Genomic DNA, 23,460 nt, shown 5'->3' on the forward strand with positions numbered 1-23,460 from the left:
CTTCACAAAACAAATTGTGGGATCATTAAAGTCCACCAACTTATGCTGGCAGATGTAAAAACCCAGCTTAACGTCCGTCCGAAGGATGGGAGGGATGGAATGCATTGATGAATCACCCTGCCTGTCTGTGAAACACTAGTTTAGACCTTCCTACCAGCATTATATATATATATATATATATATATATATATATATATATATATATATATATATATATATATATATATATATATATATATATATATATATATATATATCTGCAGATTGAGCATGAAAATGAGGGTGAAGTGGCAACTGGCTTCCTCCCAGCTAATTTTGATTTTTTTTTTTAATCAAGTATGGGTCCTGACTACGTCACACACCAAAATACCCAGAATCCCCTTGGGGGAATATGTTCAAGTGACGTCATCAAGATGGCCTCCATTTTTATTAAATTTTTGTATTTTATTTTTACATTGAAGGTCCCTGTGTCCTGATCTGTAATAATATGATACTAGCATCTGATTTAAATAATTTTGGAAGGCCTTATATCTGATTTGTACCACATAAAGATTACCCACAATCCTTATGGAGGAGCATTGCTTAAATTACGTAAAGAAAATGACTGCCATTGTCATCACTCTCCTGAATGAGGGAACCGCCCGATGCCCCAGGCAGAAGTTCTGGAGGTACATAGACTCCATCTTCAGCTGTAGAGATCTGGTCTTCTGCAGCAGCTGTTTGAAATATCCTAAGCTCATCATAACTCGCACACATCCCATAGGAATTGAAGGTGTCAATCAGATATCTGCGACCATATTCATGATGTAATTGTGTCATGAGGCCAACATGGAATGGTGGTATAACTTGACTTTTACCACGGCGACTGCAGTAAATAAGGCGCTCGGCTAAAGAAATGTATCTACGTCTGGTAGTCTCTTTTGACTTGTAATCTTGGTCTGCTGAATCAAACGCTTGCTTGTCAATAAGCCACTGAAGTAGTGCTTTTGAGTGAGTCAGGAACAAACGCAGCTGATGCATTAAGATCAATTTCTTGGGTATTAGGGTATTCAGTTGTTGGTTGTAATTTTTATACGTCTCTGCGAATAATACTAACTGCACGGTGAAGTATCTGGGAATCATTGCTGTCATCAGAACCGTCATCATTCTCAACCAGGTCTTGCTCGATATCGGATTCTGACACTTTAGCCATCTCTCAAACTGAATGTCATCCCACTGTCATGCTACTGGAGCATACAATATCCGGCAATCCAATCTGACTGTAAAATGCAATCTCATCTCCAAAATTTTCGATCATTTTTTTTTCTTAACGTAAAATGACCGTGTCTGTTTGGCGGTATCAAGATCCATGTTCAGTTTGACTAAACATTCTCTGTAATGTTTGCACAAGTCTGATAGAAGCACTGGTGTTCCATTGTCCAACCTTTCCTTGAATTCCAGGTAGACATTTCTCACTGCTTGATTGAAAGTAGAGTCAACACTTTCTTTCTCTGTTTTACGCTTATAAGCCTCTTTGGTATTTGAAAAGATAATGTTTTGATAGCATATCTTGCGGTATTTCGCATTCTTTGCAAATATATCCTTCTCAAAAGAAAGACGTTGGACAACAACCTGATTTCCTGCAGCAATAGCCCCCTGAAGCACATTCTCACGAACTTCTACTGGCTTCATATTCGCTGCTGTAAGTTTTATTCCTTTTTTTTTTATTCTCTGGCTCTCCACAAATGAAAGTGTTCATCCCAGGAAAAGGCTGATGTTTTTTTCTCTCGACAGCCTGGTTACTTTCGGCTGGTGGCCATTGGAATTACTCCCTTCTTGTCTGCGTTTTTGTGCTGCTTGATGTTTTCGTGAATCCGTGTAGGTAGATTTGCAGGCAAAATGAAATCGGATCTGGGACACCTGAGGTGTCTCACGAAGTGGCAGTATTTCATCAGCAACCTCATCTCGTTGCTCCTCGCATGATTTTATAAAAGTTGATAATCTCTTCGATGTAATTGTTCGTGCCTTTTCTTTCTCAGATAAAGGTCCTTTATTTTCTTTGCAAATTATACAAATATCAGTCCGCAAGACATTCTCAGAGTCCCTAGTTGTCGATGGCTCTTGCTCGTCCATTGTTCTCATCTAAAGATGTGGACCTCAAACAAAAGTTATGAATCTATTCTTAGACAAAGCGCAGTAACAGATGCAGAAATTAATACAAGGTACATAAACTAATAAAAATACAGCAAATAAGGATAAGGTATCCACAGTCATATTATGTTGAACAAAGAAATCCAAGAAAATAGTGAACCTGAAGTGTTATGGTAAACTTGTCAAGAATAAATGAACAAAGACAAATTAAATATAATGGTAAAACTCTGCGATGAATCGAGAATGAAGAAGAACTGAACCAAGAATGAAACAAAAATGAACATCATAAAATCTATCGGTTAACTGCTCATCACTTTAAACTCTGGTATATAATCAATAATGAAATATAAATTAATAACATTGAAATGAATATCATCAACTCATAATAAAAGCATTGGAATAAAACAAGAATGAAAAAGAAGAATGAAACAAAACTGAATAATTTTAAAGCTAACTATCAACTCTGGGCTGACATCCTAATGCTTTAATTAGCCATCGATCACTAATCTGTGAATGTCAAGCTCAGTATGTCAGGAAAAAAAACACCAAAGGAACTATAACATTTAGTGTTGCAATCAATATCGTGTAACCAACCAGGTCTCATTATTTTGATAATAAGCCAAGTCTCTCTTTATACATGTATAATATTATTGGAACTATATCATAAAGCAAACATCAGATTTCTTCCACTGCATTCATCAAATATGGAGAAAAGAAAAACGCCATTTTAATATACTGGCGGCCATGTTGCTAGCGCCTCCTGGTGTATATTTCACATTGGTGGTTACCATTTGTTACAGTGATCTTCTACTTTTGTGTGCAATACCTTTGCTCAAGTAAAACTACTATAGAAACGGTTAGGTACCACGTCAGCACCTGTACACGATGCCAAACTTTACAATTTTGGCAGCCATTTTGATGACGTCATTTAAGCATGTTCCTCCATAGGTATTCTGGATATTTTTGGTTTGTGGACTTGTCAAGGCCCCTACTTTATAAAAAAAATACCAAAAGTAGCTGGTAGGAAGCTAGTTGCCAGTTCCGCCATTTTAAAGGCACTTTTTGACAATAATCTGCAGCCCTAATAGGGAAAACGACACACCCAAACTGGGAATCGAAGCCAGGTCCTCTGGTGAACCATACCAGTGCTCTGCCATCTGAGATATCCGAGCTATCTGGATGAACCACCAGCTGAGCATGCAATTCTCCCACATATAGAAACACCACTGTCTTTTCACCACTGCTTGAGGGACACTCACTGCCAACCATAGGAGTAGCGACGGCCTGTCCACAAGAGGGTCTTCCACGAACTGCATGGGAGGGGCATGGACTTGTCACACGTGATCAGTGCAGTGAATACGTTCAAGTTGAAAGAGGGCCTGCGGTCCTCCCGGTTAAAGAACAACATGACAGAGCACTTCCCAAATCTTGAGAAAATCCTACAAAATTTCAAAGAGAAACGGGTCCATCCAAAGAAATTCTGTGACCGTCCGAACAGATTGGAAAAGGAATTGAACAGACCATTTCAGGAGATAGACAAGATGGAACAAATGATTATGTTTGCCTCAAATCCTTTTCTTCAAGTGGACATTGGAGAATTGACAGCAACATTTCAGCAGGTGTTTGAACAAAGCAGTTGATGCAAAATGACATAGAGCTGAAAGCTTGGTCAAGGGACAGAGACTTTTGGAGACTTGTAAACAGAGATAAGTACCCTCTTCTGACATCCTGTATGCTCAAGATGAAGGGCACTTTGGTTCCACATATCTCTGCGAGATGGCTGTTTCCCAGATGAAAATAATGAAGTCCAAGTATCGCACTCATCTCACAGATGCCCATCTGATGGACTGTATGAGACTGACCATCTCAAACTACAACCCAGACTTAAAAGATCTCGCAGATAGTGTGCAAGCACAGGTGTCATTAAACTAACAATAGATGAGTGTTATGCATGGCATACATTTTTGGGGTTTTTTAATAAACTATAATTTTTAAGAGTAGATCTTGCATTTAATTTTGATTCTAAAAGTGATCTTGTGTTTAAAAAGGTTAGAGACCGCCGATTTAGAATGAAACATGACGCATGGATGGAGAGACGCTTCTCTTTTTAGTTACAGATGTAATTAACATATACCGCAGTCATGGTAATGTCGAGAACTATTCAGGTGGAGATTCTACACATTGCTATGTAAAATAACTTTTGGCTGAATCATGTTACCCTAAGGGGTCATACACAAAAGACGACGCTTTCGTGGGTAGGTGTTTCCTTCGTGGGAGTCACAGAGCGTCACGGGTGGGGGAGGGGTGTTGGCAAAGTCACAATTAAGCAAATGTGTTCAATATGGCACTCCCATTTACACTTTGAAAAATCGAGCATTCTGGGAGAAGAGTTGAGTATTAACTGCACTTTAACCATATTTTTTGGCTGATGATGCTGAAAAAGAGTATGTATTTTGTGTACAACCACTAAAGATATACGGTATACACACTCGTATGTGAAACATTACACAAAGTCATCAAACAGACTCTGTTGAACCATTGCCCGAAAGAAACTACATTTGAAGAAGAAAGTACATTATTTACTCAAAGGAACTGCAAAATTGGTTTTGAAACCAAAGATGCTGGAAAATCCTTACACATGGTATTAAACATTTTTTTAAAACCTTATTCAATGTACATTACTTTTGGAAGGAATGGTAATAAGAAACTTCACAAGTGTTCTTATAGTATGTGACAGACCGCATGCACACGCACACATGTATCGAGATTTATACACGCACGGTTGCGATTATACATACACGAAACATGACATATTACACATATTATATAAATACTGTTACGAATTCTGGCCCGTCCGGCGTGCAATCGGCCGCTTGACTCGAATGGCGACTGCGTCGCCCACCGGAACGGACAATTCAGTCGTGACCCTCCGGGAACTACCGCCAGGAGCCAGTCACGGGTGGGGGTTTAACCTCACCACAACTCAGTCCGCATTCCACCCGCGCGAAATAGGGTCCGATCGCCGAATGGTCGATTTACCTAAGTACCCGTGCGGATAGCATACTGAGGAGTTGTACCACGCCACAGGTCGACTCCGGACACGAACCGCTTAAGCGGCTCGTTCCGTACTACAGGGATAACCGAGCGGAGTTATCGTCGACCTTGACGGTTCAGATTAGTTACCGGGTGTTTTAAACTCACTATTAATCCCTTACGTGATGCAAGATGGAGATTCAATTAAAGGAAAAGACGAAGCGAAACGGGGGAACAATTGAACAAGCACATTTAATACGCGACACACGGAAGCACGATTTACAGTCAGCAACAGTTTTCATACAAGTATTCAATCAAAGCAAAGAAACAAAAGCAAGGACACAATGCAGAGCTACAACCGAATATAATTTACACGAGCACAGGAACACTTAAACAATTCTACTTGATGGACTGGCGCCACACACACACACATTTACACAGAAGCCAAAAGAAATGGAAGTCGCGACTTCCCTTTGTGTGTCGATCCCTTCTCTCATGACCGCAACTCCGAGCTCCTCCGGCGTGGTCCGCGAGCTCATGCCTCGCGCCGCACGTGTGGTCCGCTCGACAGCACGGACGGGGTTTTGGGGAAAGGACGGGGTTTTGGGGAAAGGACGGGGTTTTGGGGAACGGACAGGGTTTTCCGGCGCTATCTCCGCGCTCCCTCACGGGATTCCAGGGCTCGCGCGAGGATCGAGGGCTCGGCAGGAACAACAAGCTCGCCAGGATCAAAAAGGCTCACGCAAGGAACAGGAACAAGAAGAAGAAGACCTTGCAGGAACAACTAGCAGACGACCCGAACCAGAAGACCAACGCGAACCTTCCTCGTCCACCCCTTTTGTAGCGCGGGGCTCCGCCCTTCGCCCCGTTTCTGGCTCCACCTCCCTTCTGGAAGCTTCCCAAAAAGGGGCATGCCCTCTCATTCACCCCTCCCCGCGCCTTGCGGGGGACGAAGAAAGTCAGTTTTGGCTCGGGGGCAGGGAATTATTCCCCCAAAATCAGGCCCCCACCTTTTTTCACCTTTGACCCCTGGCTCAAATCGCACCTCCCCCATGCCAAAGCACGGGCGTTTTGGGCGGGAGATCTTGGCGGGAGATATTTAAGCTGCCACTCCGCTCCTTTCATCCGTCCCGCGGAGATCGTGACTGCACGGTGCTCGCTGAATGGCGAATTGCGATGATGTGGTAGCGTAGTTGTGGAAGGTGGCATCGTGGTGTGAATGGCGTGATCGTTGAGATGTTGGTTGTGGCGATGTTCGTTGTTGTTCTTGCACCAAATTAACGACAGCAAAAGAAAAACGACGAACTGAAGAATCGCAGCCCGACTGGATCACATATATTCCCTCTATACAACGGGTTTGGGCTAACTACATATGAACTTACTGATATATCTCACCTGAGAACCCTTTATGGTGTAATGCGAATTTCTACAACCGTAACAATACATATTGATATGCAATCATACACATATTATAAATGATAAATCATACACATATTATACATATTATACATGATACACATATGCATTGTTTTTTGCAGTTGGACGCTGTCCGTGGCTCGGTGATGATCCTCAAAAGAGCCTTCGGAAGAAAACTTTGAGAACAAGAAAACTTCACAGCTTGGTCTATGAATCGTGATCCCTTACTGGAACAGAAGTGGATACTTTGAGACCTGGGAGGACATCCGTTTCATCTTCTGAAACCAAAAAATGGAGATAACAATCAACACACACACACACACACACACACACACACACACACACACACACACACACACACACACACACACACACACACACACACACACACACACACACACAAACCCTGCTGCTGGCCCAGTGGTTTAGGGTGGCGGCTTGGGATCCTGTTGTTGGTCGCTGAATTAATACACCAGGGGGTTGACTCAGCCTGTCATCCTTTCGAGGTCAGCGAAATGAGTACCAGTGTGTACTGGCAGAGGGGCACTGCATCAGTGACACAGCCACGCTTCCAAGAAATAATAGCTACCCTGGCAGCTAAGCTGACATACGCAAGAAGAAGAAGAGACATACACAGACGCAGACACACTTAAGCATCAGATGGGAAAAGCCAGAAACAATTCCAAGAAATCTCACTGTCTCATCGCTGACCTCGATTGGTACTTGTGGAAGGTCCTCGGTGCGTTCCTCTTGAGAAGACATCATGAACATCACAATGGAATAAAGCCACATGAACTATGCCGGAGTCTTTAAAAAAAGAAATTCCTTTCGTCGTCCTTACAATGGCTAAGAAACTTGCGAGAGATTTATCCTCGCCTTTTCCTCCCAATATATCATTACATGATTACGTGATGAGGAGTTGTATCCTTGGAAATTCAGACAAAGTGCAAAGGGAGAGGGCTGACCTGAAAGGGGGGGGGGAGGGGAGGGGTGGTGTTCAATTACAATAAATGTACAATTACAAAACCAGGTCAGATTCAGGCCAAGTGCATTAATTTATTTATCCAATTTGTGCTTAGAGCTTTGCAGCAAACCTTGAGCAGTTGATGTCCATTGTTTAGTCTCGTTCAAACCACCGTTCCCTTCCATATTCTAAAATGGTACATCCTCAAGGTCGGTTCAATTAAGCATGTGACGTAACACAAAATCACACAAGTCGTACGAACAGTGCTTTCACCCCATATTCCCAAAGTATTATTGCAGTGCCGCAATTTATTTAATTGTTTGTGTCTCTCCGTACATGTGCAACCTCTAAATGAGACTCAGACATGAGGAAAATAATGTTTACATGAGAGCGGAATGAAATTGCTGAACGAGGAACATGAACCTGAGTCTCTTGGCCTGTTACTCTCGCATCATAGAGAGGTTGGTGGTCGCTCTGTCTTCTAACGCCTCCTTACTGGTCTTGCACCCTCTGCCCATTCCATGCTCTATCTCTCCCAGGTTTTTGCAGAGTGCACGCAATCTTTGAGTAACTCACTTCTGCTGACACTCTCAAAATCCAGGCTCGCGTCTACTCCCTCCACTCAGTTTCTCTTTTCTCATTCTTCCGTCTAGGGCTTCAAGACCAGGTCATACTCCATTTATACTCATGATCTTTTATACTCTCATTAATCTCACCTTCCACCCCAAGCGCACACCCCTCACTCTCCAGGTTATTGTATCCCCTCTCCATCCTCCTACCTTTGTGTGCTTTTGTTCCATTTTTGTTAAATTCTTGGTTTACACTTACTCTTCTTTCAACCATCTTTGTGCTGTGTTTGGTCTTGTCTCCAGCTTGTTCACCTGTCTCTCACACACACACACACACACACACACACACACACACACACACACACACACACGCACGCACGCGCACACACACACACACACACACACACACACACACACACACACACACACACGCACGCACGCACGCACGCACGCACGCACGCACGCACGCACGCACACACACACACACACACACGTAGCCTTTTACCCCACTGTTAATGTTTCCCCTCTTTCCACTGTGTTCTCTCTGTGTCCTAGATCTTCCATGAGCTTTGACTTTCTGTACCAGAAAAAGAGGAAACTGTGCATTTTCTGACTCAGACTCAAGTAAAACCAGAGAGCTGGTGTCAAAGCCACCCAATGCTCGCCTGTTTATACATTTATCGTTTTTAAAAGACTCGTCTAATAATTAATATTTTTTATAAAGCATTGCAGTGAAGTCTGATCCAAATAATTTTAAAGCAATATATGTATTTGTATATTGTAATCAGTAACAAGAGCGCAAATGAGCACAATATATGCCCGAACAAGAAGGTTTATACAGAATTGTGCTACTACATGGAAAACAGCATCCTGGTTGCTATGGCAACCACTTTAGATGACTAACGCATGTCACAACACACCGTCTCCACAGTCTGTACTTATATACCAGATATGAAACATGAAAGTTGAAAACTTTGGGAGTTAGAGTGCGGACAGGAACGGATGGAAAACAGAATCCTGGTTGCCATGGCAACCACTTTAGATGACAAACGTATGTCACGACACACCGTCTCCACAGTCTGTACCTATGTACGAAATAGGAAAAGTGAAAGTTGAAAACTTTGGGAGTTAGAGTGCGGACAGGAACGGATGGAAAACAGCATCCTGGTTACCATAGCAACCCCTTTAGATGACGAACGTATGTCGTGACACACCGACTCCACAGTCTGTGTCTATGTACCAAATATGAAACGTGAAAGTTGAAAACTTTGGGAGTTAGAGTGCGGACAGGAACCTATTGAAAACAGCAACCACTTTAGATGATGAACGTATGTTGTGACACACCGTCTCCACAGTCTGTACCTATGTACGAAAGAGGAAAAGTGAAAGTTGAAAACTTTGGGAGTTAGAGTGCGGACAGGAACGGATGGAAAACAGCATCCTGGTTACCATAGCAACCCCTTTAGATGACGAACGTATGTCGTGACACACCGACTCCACAGTCTGTGTCTATGTACCAAATATGAAACGTGAAAGTTGAAAACTTTGGGAGTTAGAGTGCGGACAGGAACCTATTGAAAACAGCAACCACTTTAGATGATGAACGTATGTTGTGACACACCGTCTCCACAGTCTGTACCTATGTACGAAATAGGAAAAGTGAAAGTTGAAAACTTTGGGAGTTAGAGTGCAGACAGGAACGGATGGAAAACAGCATCCTGGTTACCATAGCAACCCCTTTAGATGACGAACATATGTCGTGACACACCGACTCCACAGTCTGTGTCTATGTACCAAATATGAAACGTGAAAGTTGAAAACTTTGGGAGTTAGAGTGCGGACAGGAACGGATTGAAAACAGCAACCACTTTAGATGACGAACGTATGTTGTGACACACCGTCTCCACAGTCTGTACCTATGTTCCAAATATGAAACGTGAAAGTTGAAAACTTTGGGAGTTAGTGTGCGGACAGGAACGGACGGACAGACAGACCGACGGACAGACGGACGGACGACACATAATACTCCCCGATATATACATTATATCGGGCGTATAAAAAATAGTGTGGTAGATAAAAACATTAGAAAGGAAAAAATAACTTGCACCAAAAACTTTAACATTTTCAGGCTCACGCTGATGCTCACGCCGGGGGTATCGCTATAGCTCTCTGTTATTCGAACAGGCGAGCTAAAAATGAAATAAAACATGAAAAAAATAAACCACTAAATCAGAAGAGGAACAAATAGATCACCTCCAGGGAGTTCATTTATTGAATACAGCATTCAGTGAATAAAGGAAAACGTGATTTATATGTTGTGATATTCAAAGTGGGTTTCCTGTTTAGCACGAAAGCAAAATCTCAGTGCAGCGACGTCACGCCGATGGATTGAACTCCTGCATTAATAATCCATTTTTCGGTGCTTTTTCCTGCCATTAGAGCATAGAGAAGCCTCAAAAATACATTACAAAGTAAATGCGTCATTTATATCTGGTAAGGTACGAGACAATCAAGGAATTCAATGCATAATTAAAGCACAGTGGAATTTAAAAGACATGGTGGCTTAACCACAAGAATCGGTGGCATGGTGGTTAGAGTGTCCTTCCTGTGACGTTCGAACTCAGACACAAGTCATACTAAAGACTTTCGATACATAGTACATGATGCATCCTTGCTTGATGCTAAACATTCAAAAAAACATAGCGGCAACACCTCTGCGCTCACCTGGTAGAACCAAGGAAGCACCAGAAGGTGTGCATGACTCACAAAATATGTAAATTAGCCGACGGGGTGAACAACCTGGGGAAAACAGCGTGCAGTGATGATTCCTATCAAGTTACATAAAAATCGGGTGAATACTTTTTGAGAAGTCAAAAGCAGCGATCCCGGAATCGTAATTACCTTTCACCTTCAAATTGACCTACTTCATATTCAATTTTTTTAGGGAATTTGTAAGGCATTTTGAGGTCATGATCCTCAGAAGTTCTATAAAGTTTGGAGAAAATAGGACTGTTGGTTTAAGTACCATGGGTGATGAAGATTGTGGCCAAGTTTTATCCAAATCATATGTGTAGTTTCAAAGAAGAAGAAGAAAAAAAACCCCTATTTTGGAGGTCAAACCTGGACCCACTTTGACCCCCCAGAAACCCTCGTGTGTTTTTTAATGCCATGGACAAACTTTGGTACATCACTGATGATGAAGGTTGCGGTCAAGTTTCATCGAAATCGTGCGTGTAGTTTCGGAGAAGAATATCCGCATGTTTACATATTGACTGACTGACTGATTGACTGATACTGCACAATGCCAATACTTCAATTGAACAATTTTTGTTCCAGTTGAGCTAAGAAAAAGGATCGAGCAAGGAAAAACAACCATATGTTGGCAATCATATCTCCAGCCTTTGATGAGCCGAAAGGCCAATTCCTGCGTTGAGGTTCTTTGTAATGGAATTCATATTTTTAACTTCAAATGTGCGTGATGCTTTGATGTGACAGCAGGCAGAAATACCCCCCCACCCCCACCCCCACCCCCGACTGGTATGGAGGGCGTTTCGTGAAGTCAGCAATTTGTGCGCACACACGACCCAGCGGCCATATTGAAGTCCAGTACAAGCAGAGGACAAAGAAATGTCCGTCCATTTACGATCAAATTCCAAATTCCTGCCCAAACCAACAGAGGGCATTGCATCAGTGGCACAGCCGTGCCATCAGCCAATGATGTGACTTTGCAGCCTTGTGCTGCATAATAATTAGTAATTATAGATTTATTTAAGAGTTAAAGGAATATTTCAAATCAAGTTCCATCATGACCAAAGGCCAAATTAAGGTAAGCTTTACAATCATTAATTTCACAAATAATACATAGAAATAAAAATATTGCTGCGGTTCTGCAAAACTGCATGCCTCTCAGGAAATGGCACCCAACATACAGTGATCCCCAGGCAGTTATTTCGTTAGTCTTCATACAGTCAGATCTTCCCCTCACGTCCAGTGAGTTAACAGGAGGAAGTGCGTTGCGTGGGTCTAATAGCTAGGTCTAATAATTATAGCTCTATCCTCCATTCAAACCTGATTTCCATCCAAACCTTTCCTTTTAGCCATGGTACAAATCGAAGCAGGCACAGCATCCAGGCAGCCAGCTGTGAAAGAATCACTGCATGAACAAACTCGCAACGTGGCGCGCACGTGACGTGCCCTTTCATTCAAATCTGCATGCCAATTTACAACGGCATCTCACCTTGCTCAACATTCGCTCACCAAAAACTGACCACCTCGACCACAAACATCTCCCATACACGTGAAGAATCATCCCACGCCTCCTCGCACCTCCACAAAGATGCACCTCCGACAGGCTAAGCACGTTAACAACATCGACCACATCTCTCCGGGGATTCCCCGAATGGGCATGTGGGACCGACACAACCGTCGTCCAGTTGCCAGAACTCGGCGGGACGGGGGTCACGGGGCGAGGCGGGGGGCGCCCGGGAGTTCAGTACGGGGCTCCAGGCCGTGTTGCGCCGGATGTGTGAATGAGACCGCTTCCGGCCCCAGGAGCCTGGCAGGACGGGGCCAGGACTGCCGTGACGCAGTAAGGGAGCGTGATTTGGGTCACGGCACGTCGCTTCAGATCGTCACCCCACCCTTCGCATGGGGCTGATAAAAGGCGGATCGCGAAGCTGTCCATCCTCTCTCTGCTCTTCATCCAAAGTGATTAAGCAGGAGATAACGCGCCGACTCAAGGTGGGATCGCTCAAGCAGAGCGTCCCCCAAAGTGTAGTGGGTAGCGCAGTTGACCGACCGCGCCAGGTATTGCGAGGCTGTTAGTCCTCATCAGCTCTCCTTCCTTCTGGCTATCTAATCTTCATCGAGTGTGTGTGTGTGTGTGTGTGTGTGTGTGTGTGTGTGTGTGTGTGTGTGTGTGTGTGTGTGTGTGTGTGTGTGTGTGTGTGTGTGTGTGTGTGTGTGTGTGTTTGATGGTGCCTGCCATACCACAAGTTAAGATTGTAGAAGATATAACGGCATAAGTCTGCCCTGTTTCTGCTTTTGTAATTTGCTTGCCTTCTGTCGCACCCCACGAATTCCTTGCTGTCTCTGCTGTACATAATAACAATAAACCCCATTCACTGTGCCTTTTCTTTAAGATACCTTTTCTCGTTTAATTGTAAATAAATGCTTTGTGTAGAAATGTTCCCAGTTCGTTTTCGTCTTTTCCTTCATTCGTCCATCATGGTCCGTATTCTAGCCGAGCCGGGATGTTATCCCCCAACGATTTGTTTTCTAGGCGGTACGTTCTTGGCAGTTATGCTTGGTTGCATCTGATCCGGCAAGGTGATCTGGTTTGAACAAGGCATACCGAGGGCATGTGCCCCAGTAATTACATAATTAGATCATATGACCATTAGGTAACTGGTGTCCAGTAGATGGAGCACCCTAAGTCACGTGGGTGAGTTATTGGCGTTCACGGTCGATTAGTGACCTTCCGCATCAGTGTGACGACCTGCGATTCCGGAGAGTCAAGTAGGAACCCGAGGTAGCTCCCCCCCCCCCCCCCCGTGGTGTTCTCACCCCGACCCATGGTCCGCAACTATATATATTGCGCATATTCTTTCAGGATCCTGTGCATATTAAAATTGCGTAGTGCTTTGCAAACCATTCAACCGGAAGACATATGTCCAATGAGGATCGTTGGAGTACTCGTCACACTCCACATGTTTTGACTTACCCGCCGAATGCATCACGTGCCTTCTGGACGAGTGGTTTGCATTAGCGGGAACAATAGTCAGGGTGGCAGATGGATGCTTGTTCTGTGCAGATTATGTGGTTTTACCATGAGACATCATCCGCAGCGATGCTCACCATAACAGTCAGGAGGTGCGTCTGATGTATAAACGACGAATGTGGTCATCATTGGGTACATATTTATCGGTACATCCTGATGAGAGCAAATAAGCCCAACATTCGGATAGGTGGTTCTGTTTGATGTTTCATTGGTGTAAACCATATAGCCGAGCTCTCAAGATTGGGGGTGACGCTTTGGTGTTGGACTGTGACCAATGGGGATCAGGAGAGTGCTCGTCACACTCCACATGTATGTATGCATGTGTATTTATAAAAAAATATATATATGTATATACTGGGTGTGCTCTGGCTTTCAAAAGGAATTAGCCACTGTGGCGAATCCAGGTTTGGAATGATTAGCCACAGGAGAAAGGAAATAGCCACATATTTTATTCAAAAGTTTTTTTTTTAGCGATATGAAATAATAAGTTAATTTTAAGGTGGATGTGTGAGTTTGACGTGTGAGATTGGTTGAATGAATGACCATCAGGGGAGGTGGTGATTGTGAGGGATGGTGGTGGTGGTAATGGCATGTGTGTGTGTGGGGGGGGGGTATGGTCGTTGTGCCTTTAGTAGGTGGTAGTGGGGGATGGGGGTGGTTGTGGACCAGAATTAGACCAACCTCATGCCAGCCAAACTCACTCATCCAATCAATCTCACCCAACAACTTCACTCATCCAACCAATCTCACACATCAAACTCACTCATCCAACCAATCTCACACATCAAACTCACACTTCTAACCAATGTCACACATCAAACTCACTCATACAACCAATCTCACCCATCAACTTCACTCATCCAACCAACCAAAGTCACCCATCAAACTCAGTCATCCAAACAAACTCTCTCATCCAAACAAACTCGTCCTACTACAAGTACTACTACTGATTGTGTCAAAACTCACCTGGCAACCACTGACCCAACGAAGCATGTAGCGCCGAGTAGCGCCAAATCATTCCGGGGGGTGGAAAAAAAAATAGCATTTTTCAAAAAAATTTAAATAAAATTTTGAGACGAGAATCATGGGAATCATGCGTAATTTCGGTCGATTTTTTTACTAGAAACTAGTTTAAAACTACTAAAGTTAGTATATATAAGCTTGCAAGAAATTACGCGTGATTCCCGTAATCAAAACATACAAAATGGCGGCCGTCTTGGCTGTCTCAACGAAGGTTGAATTCTGTGCTAAAATCACCCAAAATTCGTCTAAAACTGGTAAAAAAAGAAAACACTAAAACATGGATTAGCCACAGTGGCTAATGGGTGGTTTAAAATATTAGTCACAGGTAAGGGGGACTCGCCCTGTGGCGACGTGGTGAGCGGCAGCGCACACTCAGATATATATATATATATATATATATATATATATATATATATATATATATATATATATATATATATATATATATATATATATATATATATACATATACATATACACACATATATTCATATACATATATATATATACATATATATATATATATATATATATATATATATATATATATATATATATATATATATATATAAGCAGGGCGTGCTTACATATTTTATCAGCCGACGAAACATGCTTCCCCATTGTCTCGGGGCACTCACCTGTATTTCATTTTTCAATGATTTATATTTTCATTTGTGGATGTTGTCTGACGATTCTGTGAATTATTTTTGTGTACGGGCTTCGATGTCCATCGGCATGCAAAATTTCAGCTTTCAACATCGCCCAGAAGGTACCGATCTTTAATATCAGTCAGTGCATGAGTGAGTCAGTGGTTATAAAGAGCTTCTATATACATATGTGTGTATACATATCGATATATATATATATATATATATATATATATATATATATATATATATATATATATATATATATATATATATATATAAATATATCTATATATACAGGGTGTCCATAAAGTCTCTTTATAATTTATACCGTCTTGATGTGCTTTGTGCAACTCATGGTGCCCGTATAGAAGTGTATTAAATGAGGCAAAAAAAACTTCAATATCTACTCCTCATTTTTTTTGTAATAATTTCCACAGGTTTATCTATTCATTTGCTTTTGTAATAATTTTTTTAAATTGTAAAGAGACTTTATGGACACCATCTATATTAATATTTTGGCACACCCCTTTCTTTTTCCACCATCAGATTTTTGTTACTGCATGAAATGAAACAAGATTTGGCACATATACTAATGATATTATTGTCTTCCTTAAGAGGCCCCTCAAAATTCGTTTTGATGCATTTTCACAAACTCCAACGGATTTTTTTTTTTTTTTTTTTTTTTTTTTTTTGTATACCTTGGTCGAGGCTCGTATGAGAGCGAACACACAACTCACAGCAAGGAGGCATGAGACAAGAGGGGCGGGAGTGGAAGGGACAAAACATTGGGGAACAGACACAGGTGAACTGTGGAAGGGAGAGGGATGGGGATGGGACGGGGAACATGGGTAGGGGAAGATGGACATTAAAGGGACTTTCAGGAAGGAAAGCAGGAGAATTGAAGGAAGTGGGCTTGGGTGGATTATCGGGGGTAGAAAAGATCGAGGATTTGGATGGGGGAAGATAAGAGGTGGTGGTGAACAGCTGTTTTGAAAGCCTGAAGGGAAGAATGGGAAAGAATAGAGTGAGGAAGTTTATTCCAAAGGCGGGAAAAAAGAGGAATGAAAGAGTGAAGATGAGCAGTGATTCGTGATTTTGGTAGTTTTACCAGAAGGGGGTTGTTGGCGGACCTTGGGCGCCCTGTGGAAATGTGGTTGGGACAAATCGCAGAGAGAGCAGGGGGGCAAGGCTGGAGAGGAGTCGGTAGAAGACAGAAAGACCACCGACCAACCTGCGGTGATTGAGTGAGAGGCCCAAAGACTCAGCTTCATTGCGGGAGATGCCAATGATCTTAAAAGCCCTGGTTTCGACAGCGTGAAGTCGAGAAAGGTGGGAGGCAGGAGCACCAGCCCAGAGGGGAGAGCAGTACTCCATCAGGCTACGGACAAAAGCTTTGTAGGTGGTCAGGAGCTCAAGAGGGCCGAGGAAGGACTTTGCACGACGGAGGATTCCTCAGTCGGCGACTGGCTTTTGAGGCGAGGTTGGAAATGTGACTTTCCCAGGAAAGGTCATGGCAGATAGTGAGACCCAGAAGCTTGAAAGAAAAGACTTCTTCCAGAGGATTGTTGAGAAAGTGGATGGGGGGTTTTGTAAACGGTCCTTTCGAAGAGACATAGTGAGAGTGTGAGATTTGTCTGGATTGAAAGACATGTTCCACGTGTTGGACCAGTTTGTGATTTTACCCAGATCTGCAGTGAGCGAAGAAGTTGCTGCTTGCCGGTCTGAGGGATGAGAGATGGGACGGCAGAGGGTTGAGTCATCGGCAAAGAGAAATAGAGGATTTTCCAGAGAGTCCGAGAGATCATTGATGAAAACCAGAAAAAGAACAGGGCCCAGAACGCTACCTTGAGGAACTCCAGCCTGCACAGGAAGAGGGGATGAAAGAACTCCATTTAGGGCCACACGTTGACTGCGACAGGAGAGGAAGTCTGGCAGCCATGAGTGGAGATGGCCTTGAATACCATGGGCAGAGAGTTTGGTGAGTAGGGCAGGGTGCCAGACTGTGTCAAAAGCACGTGATATGTCCAGGGATACGGCTCGGATTTCCTGTCTGGCATTGAGGACCTCCATCCATTGATGGGAGAGCAGTAGCAGCATATCTAGGGTAGAGTGACCTGGTCTGAAACCAAATTGATGATTGGAAATCAAGCCATTGGAGAAGAGGAAGGATTTCATGTCTGAAGCGATGATGGATTCCATAACCTTGCTGATGATTGGGAGAAGGCTGATTGGTCTGTAGTTACAGGGATCTGTTTTTGCACCTTTTTTATGCAGGGCAGTGATGTTAGCAGATTTCCAAGCAGATGGCAGATGACCTTGGGAAAATGAGAGGGTGAATAGAACAGAGAGAGGGTGAGCAAGAGCAGAAGAGCAGGCTTTGAGGACACGTGGCTGATGCCGCCTGGACCGAAGGTTGCAGAATCTGACTCGAGGTTTGAAAGCAAGCTCTCCACCTTGTCAGGAGAAAAGGATACAGAGTCCAGGGACAGTTGGGTGCGACTGGGTAAAGTGGGTAGAGATAGTGATGGGTTTGGGACACAAGATTTAGCTGCAAACACCGAGTTTAGACATTCAGCTTTATCACGTGTGGAATCAGCAGTGCGGCCATTTGAGGTAAGGGAGGGGATGGAGGGGGAAACATACACCAGAAACAGATTTGATTAAACGCCACCAGGATTTTGAGGAGGGAGAGAGGTTTGAGAGTTCAGACTTGAGATGAGAAAGATGTTGTTTTCTGGCTCTCCTGAGGGTAGCTACACACTTGTTCCGAGCTTTGTGGAAAGAACTGAGATTGCTCCCTCAGTTGGGTTTGCTTTCCATGAGGCAAAGGCAAGTTGTTTCAGGACAACTGCCTCGCCACAAGCTTCAGTAAACCAAGGGCGGGAGGAAGGGTAAGACAACTGGAACACGAGAGGGGATAAATCTGTGCATGAGGGAGAGCAAGTTTCTTTGAAAGAATTCCCAGGATGAGTTGATGTTTGAGAAAGTAGTGATAGGAGACCAGTCTGTAAGTTTGATGGCTGCTCGGAGACCCTGCCAGTCGGCTTGAGTGAAATGCCAGACTCGACGGCGGTGAGGTGGTTCTCTGATAACAGCCAGAGAGATGTCCACTTTAATAAGGACGTGGTCAGAAGAACCAATTGGAGCGAAGGAAGAGCAGCAGATATTGTCAGGGAAATTTGTCAAAATCAGATCCAGAAGAGATGGAGTACCATTGGTTGAGATCCGGGTCGGGAAGTTGACCGATTGAGTCAGTCCCAATGAGTCACAGAAAGCTTTTGCTGATGTCCCATGGCAGGTGAGAGAGGTACCCACACCTAGCCAACTGGCGTGATGACAATTGAAGTCGCCACATAAGAGGAAGAGAGAGTTTGGATGAGAAGATAGAAGATGGTCCATGTTTTCGGAGAGTGAGGTGTAGATGGAGTCATCACTGTTCGGTGGACGGTACAGTACACATATAAACATGAGGTGGGAGTGGAGGGGAAGCCGAAGCCAGAGGTATTCCTGGGGGTGTGGGGGAGTGAGAGCAGTGCAGGGAGAGTGAGGAATAGAGTCTTTGATGAAGAGAGCAACACCTCCACCAGGACGAGGCTCAGGTCTGTCATACCTTCATACGAAGGAGGATTCCATTCAAATTCGGTACGATTATGGCTTGTGGTCCAACTTAAGTCATTGGCTATAAATTTTTTCCATAACACTTCCGATATTCGAAAAAAAAATCGATAAATCGATATCCCTTATGGGATTTTCCATTCAAATCCACTCACGTTTAAGGCCTACGGGGGACACAAATTTCCACTTTGCACCGGGCGCTGTTTACCTCCGCTACGCCAAGCTGTTAGCGTTAGGGTTAGCTACCCTAACACTAACCCTAACCCTAACAGCTAACGCTAACCCTAACAGCTAACCCTAACCCTAACCCTAATAGCTAACCGCTAACAGCTATTCAGGAAATTTGCAAGAAAGCCCGGGCAACACCAGGCTTTATTGCTAGCCCGAGCAACGCCAGGCATTACTACTAGTGTATATATATATATATGTATATAGTTACGGATTTCAGAATCCGGTCTGATGAATGCATCCACACATCCAGGTCCTCAGACAGTTATTTCCTTAAATGCATGTTCAGATTAGCCCCATCCCCATGTCTAATGGGATTTTAAATGTTATGCACTGAGAAGGGGAAATAATAGATCCCCTCTCTTCTGGGAAGCTTTTTTTTTTTTTCTTTACGACAAACATTTACACACATTTTTTTCGCGAGCGCTGGCACCCTTATTTTTCTCAGCCAGGTTTATGCACGTATTTCTTTCGGGAGCACCGACGCCCACCTTTTTTGAGAGCGCACAGGTCGTCATGATAACCGTGCGCAAGTGGAGCGGTGTGAGCCTTGGCAGACTCTGTGCCCACTGAGACGGGCCGCATATATAAAAACGAATTGGAGGTCCGTTCTGAAGAGAAGTAAGAGGAGGGAGAAGAGAATGAGAAAGAAAGCCAGAGAGGAAAAGGAGAAGAAAGTGAGAGGGCAAGCGAGCCAAAAGAAAGCGAGAGTTGAAACGCGTGAGCGAAGAAGCGAGCCAGAGAGGAAGCGTGCAAGTGAGCCAGCGAGCGTGTGGTGCGCGTGTGCGTGTCTGACCAGCGCCAACAATGAAACAATTCGTCCTTCCCAGTGCTTGAGCAAGTGAGCATGTGGTGCACGTGTGGGTGTGAGCAGTGCCGACAATGAGTGAGGCACGGGTTGGTCACCAATGAGTGAGGCGCGGGTCAGTCACATAACCAGTTTCATGAAGTGTGAGGAGCTGCCCATGTCACAGCACCAGGGTCTAAACCCGCGACAGACGATCTCGGTGCCCTCCCAGACGTCAACTGGCATTCAAGGCTGTTCGCGAGAGGGTGCAAGGCAAGGCTGGGTGCTGGCGACGGACGTGACATGCACACACACATTTCAGGATGTTTTCACTTCATGGACAACTAATTTCTGGTGAGCGAGACGACTCTTCTCCCCCCCCCCACCCACCCCAAATGATCTGCTGGTTACCCTTGTCTGTGTTTTGCTGCAAGTAAGTCAACCCCCAATAAGCATCTGCTCTTTGTCTCTGTCCTGTCATTTTGATTGATTTTGCCTGATTAACTATTCATTTAGTTACCTCAGAAAATAAAAAGTTCTTTTTATTAATTTATTTTATTGTTAATAAATCATTTGTCGATTTCCAACCTGTCCCTATTTGTCCTTTCCTTTCATCGGTCTTGCATTGTCCAAACCTCGATAGACTGGGAGGTAATTACCACAGATTTGACCAAAAATAGTTAGCATGCATCAGTGGTGAAAATGCTCGGCCGCCCCAATTAAAATCTAATCGAGATAACATTGGTGCTTTGCCGAGGGCACGCTCCCTGGTCAGGTAACCACGTGACCTCTAGTTCAATGGAATAATTAGACGGTGGACACTGGAGCTCGTGGTTGACTGGGTGGCATTCGTGGTTCTAAAATAACCCACCGTACCACAACGTTAATTGTGAGCGGTGGCCCCAGGTCCGGCTCTTCCGAGGACAACCGGGGATTAAACCCCCTGAGTGACAAGCTGGTGTCTCGGTACCCGTGGCCGCAACAACTGGTGTCCGGGAGTGGGAGATTTTTCGAACGCCCCCCCCCACCCCCTTGATCAATAAATTGGTGTCAGGTAGACGAACTGTGGTGCGCTTCACGCACCTCGAAATTCAGAGCGGTTCGACAAAATTTTGGTTAAATATATTGGGACGGACAATGGTGGACCAACACGGTCAGGTTCCGGTGGGCCATGCAGATGATGTAAATATGGATATGGAATGGACCCAGGACCTGCAGGAAGTCACAATGGAGGGTGAAGAGGAAGCAATGGGAGAGATGGAAAATAACCCCCACCCTCAGTCTCTGGAAAATGCGGTGGTGATAGCGCAGAACGCCGGGTTATCACCACCAGTGCAGCCCGAGAATGACATGATGTGGTGCCTGAGGCAAATAAGGGCAGAATTATGATGGACAAAGAAAACAACAGAGAAATGGACAGGATGAGCAGAAAAATGGACAGGATGAGCTAAGAAAACAACAGTAAAATGGACAGGATAATGGAAGAAGGCACACACAAATATGATAATACAAAAAAACAGGAGAATGGACTGTGGAATGGAGTCCTCCAAGGATGGGCTCAAAATATCCACTGTCGTGTGTGTGTGTGTGTGTGTGTGTGTGTGTGTGTGTGTGTGTGTGTGTGTGTGTGTGTGTGTGTGTGTGTGTGTGTACATACGGGGTTCAGAATGCGGAATGGAGTCCTCCCAGGGGTCACGGTGTCACGATTCATGGACCAAGCTGTGAAGTTTTCTGTTTTCAAAGTTTTGTGCCGAGGGCTCTCTTCGGGATCATTACTGAGCTCAGGATGGCTTCCAACTGTAGTTTGTTTGTCATGATATTCCCAGGGATGGTTTTTATATCTCTGTGAGGTTCTTTGTCATTGCTGGGACAACTTTGGCATTCTTCAGCTTCCAGGATCTTTTCACTTCATGCTTGAGATCTTGGGATTTGGTCATTTTCTTGATTTCTGCATCGTTAGTCCAAAATCACGAGTATCAACACCTCAATTAGCAATGCCTTCTCTCTTTTTGTTTGTGCCCAAGTATGATATCTGGTCATAATGCTTTGTTTTCGATGTTCATGCCAGATGAGATCATCAAGTCGTACGTGAGCAATACTTCATTGTTGTCAGTGATTGCTTTTGGTTCATTTCCCCACATATTTTCTGGAATTGGAATATCAAAGTTTTTGCAGATGTGCCAGCGAATTACTTGACAAACTTTGTTGTGTCATCATGTGCACAGCTGTTCTGACACTTTATTTTTTTCATGTTCGGTCATTAAGCGTCACATATCATTTTCTTTGCTAACTCCACCTCCATCCCTCACCTGTCTTTTTTTTACTTCCTCTCCCCCATCCTTTTCTCTTACTCTGTCCCCTCCTCACTCCCACCTCCTCATAAAATGCAACTCTCCTCCCACACCTCTGTCGCTCTCTCTCGCTTTCTCTGCGTGTGTTTTCTCACACACACCCCTCCCTCCCACAGTGAATAGCACGTTGGTGAGGTGTTGCTCTCCCCACCTCCTTCCTTCATCCTCTCTGCCTCCACTTCCCAGTCTCACCCTACACCTGCCTCCTCTCTCTCTCTCCCTCCCTCTTTCTCCCCTCCCCCCTACTTTATTGACATACTAATATGAGCAGGCTGACCACAAGTTACTCTGCAGCCCAAAGAACCAGAAATTATAGGTTTCCCAAATAGTGCTTCTGACATGTCTGAAGGGGAATATTATGAAATTGAGTATCACCAAAACAAAGGAAATTGAACGTATCACCAACCCAAATTTCCAAATTCCCCAACCACACTTTCAAGATAAGACACATCGATATTGTTACGGCTGTGGAAATTCAGAGAACACCATATAGGTCCTTAGATCAGTTATGTCGATAAGTCTGTGTTCGGATAGATTTCCCCACCGATGTTTAACGGGTAATTATTCGTGTAACCGGGCTGTGATCTTTGAGTGAGCCGTTTTTCTTTTGCTATCGTTATTTTGGACCAACCGCTTCACAACAACCACCTCCACCACCAACATCGCTCTGACCAACCGCTTCACAACAACCACCTCCACCACCAACATCGCTCTGACCAACCGCTCCACAAAAACCACCTTCTCCACAATGCCAACCGCATTTCAACCACAACCACCACCTTCTCCACAATGCCAACCACAACTACCTTCTCCACAATGCCAACCGCATTTCAACCATAACAACCGCCTCCTCCACAACCGCCCTCACACAACCACCTTCTCCACGACGCCAACAACCTTCTCCACAATGCCAAC

General features: G+C 44.1%; 1 protein-coding gene across 14 annotated transcripts in view; it reads right to left on the bottom strand.

Moving 5' to 3' along the window:
• SVOPL (SVOP like) overlaps positions 1–23,460 on the bottom strand; it is a 181,371-nt gene that overhangs the window by 115,251 nt on the left and 42,660 nt on the right. Inside the window, exon 1 of one of the 14 annotated variants that reach the window (XM_085885761.1) lies at positions 7,276–7,536. The exons of 12 other annotated variants lie outside the window; for them this stretch is intronic. In XM_085885761.1, the coding sequence (XP_085741887.1) occupies positions 7,276–7,371 (96 nt within the window). In that variant the 5' untranslated portion in view covers positions 7,372–7,536. Of the gene's footprint in view, positions 1–7,275; positions 7,537–23,460 lie in introns of those variants that run through there. One more of the 14 variants, XM_085885762.1, reaches the window with a different exon arrangement.

The sequence above is a fragment of the Eptatretus burgeri genome, chromosome 6 (assembly GCF_056783735.1).
Source record: "Eptatretus burgeri isolate ZD-2024b chromosome 6, Ebu_testis_v1, whole genome shotgun sequence".
Taxonomy (NCBI): Eukaryota; Metazoa; Chordata; class Myxini; order Myxiniformes; family Myxinidae; genus Eptatretus; species Eptatretus burgeri.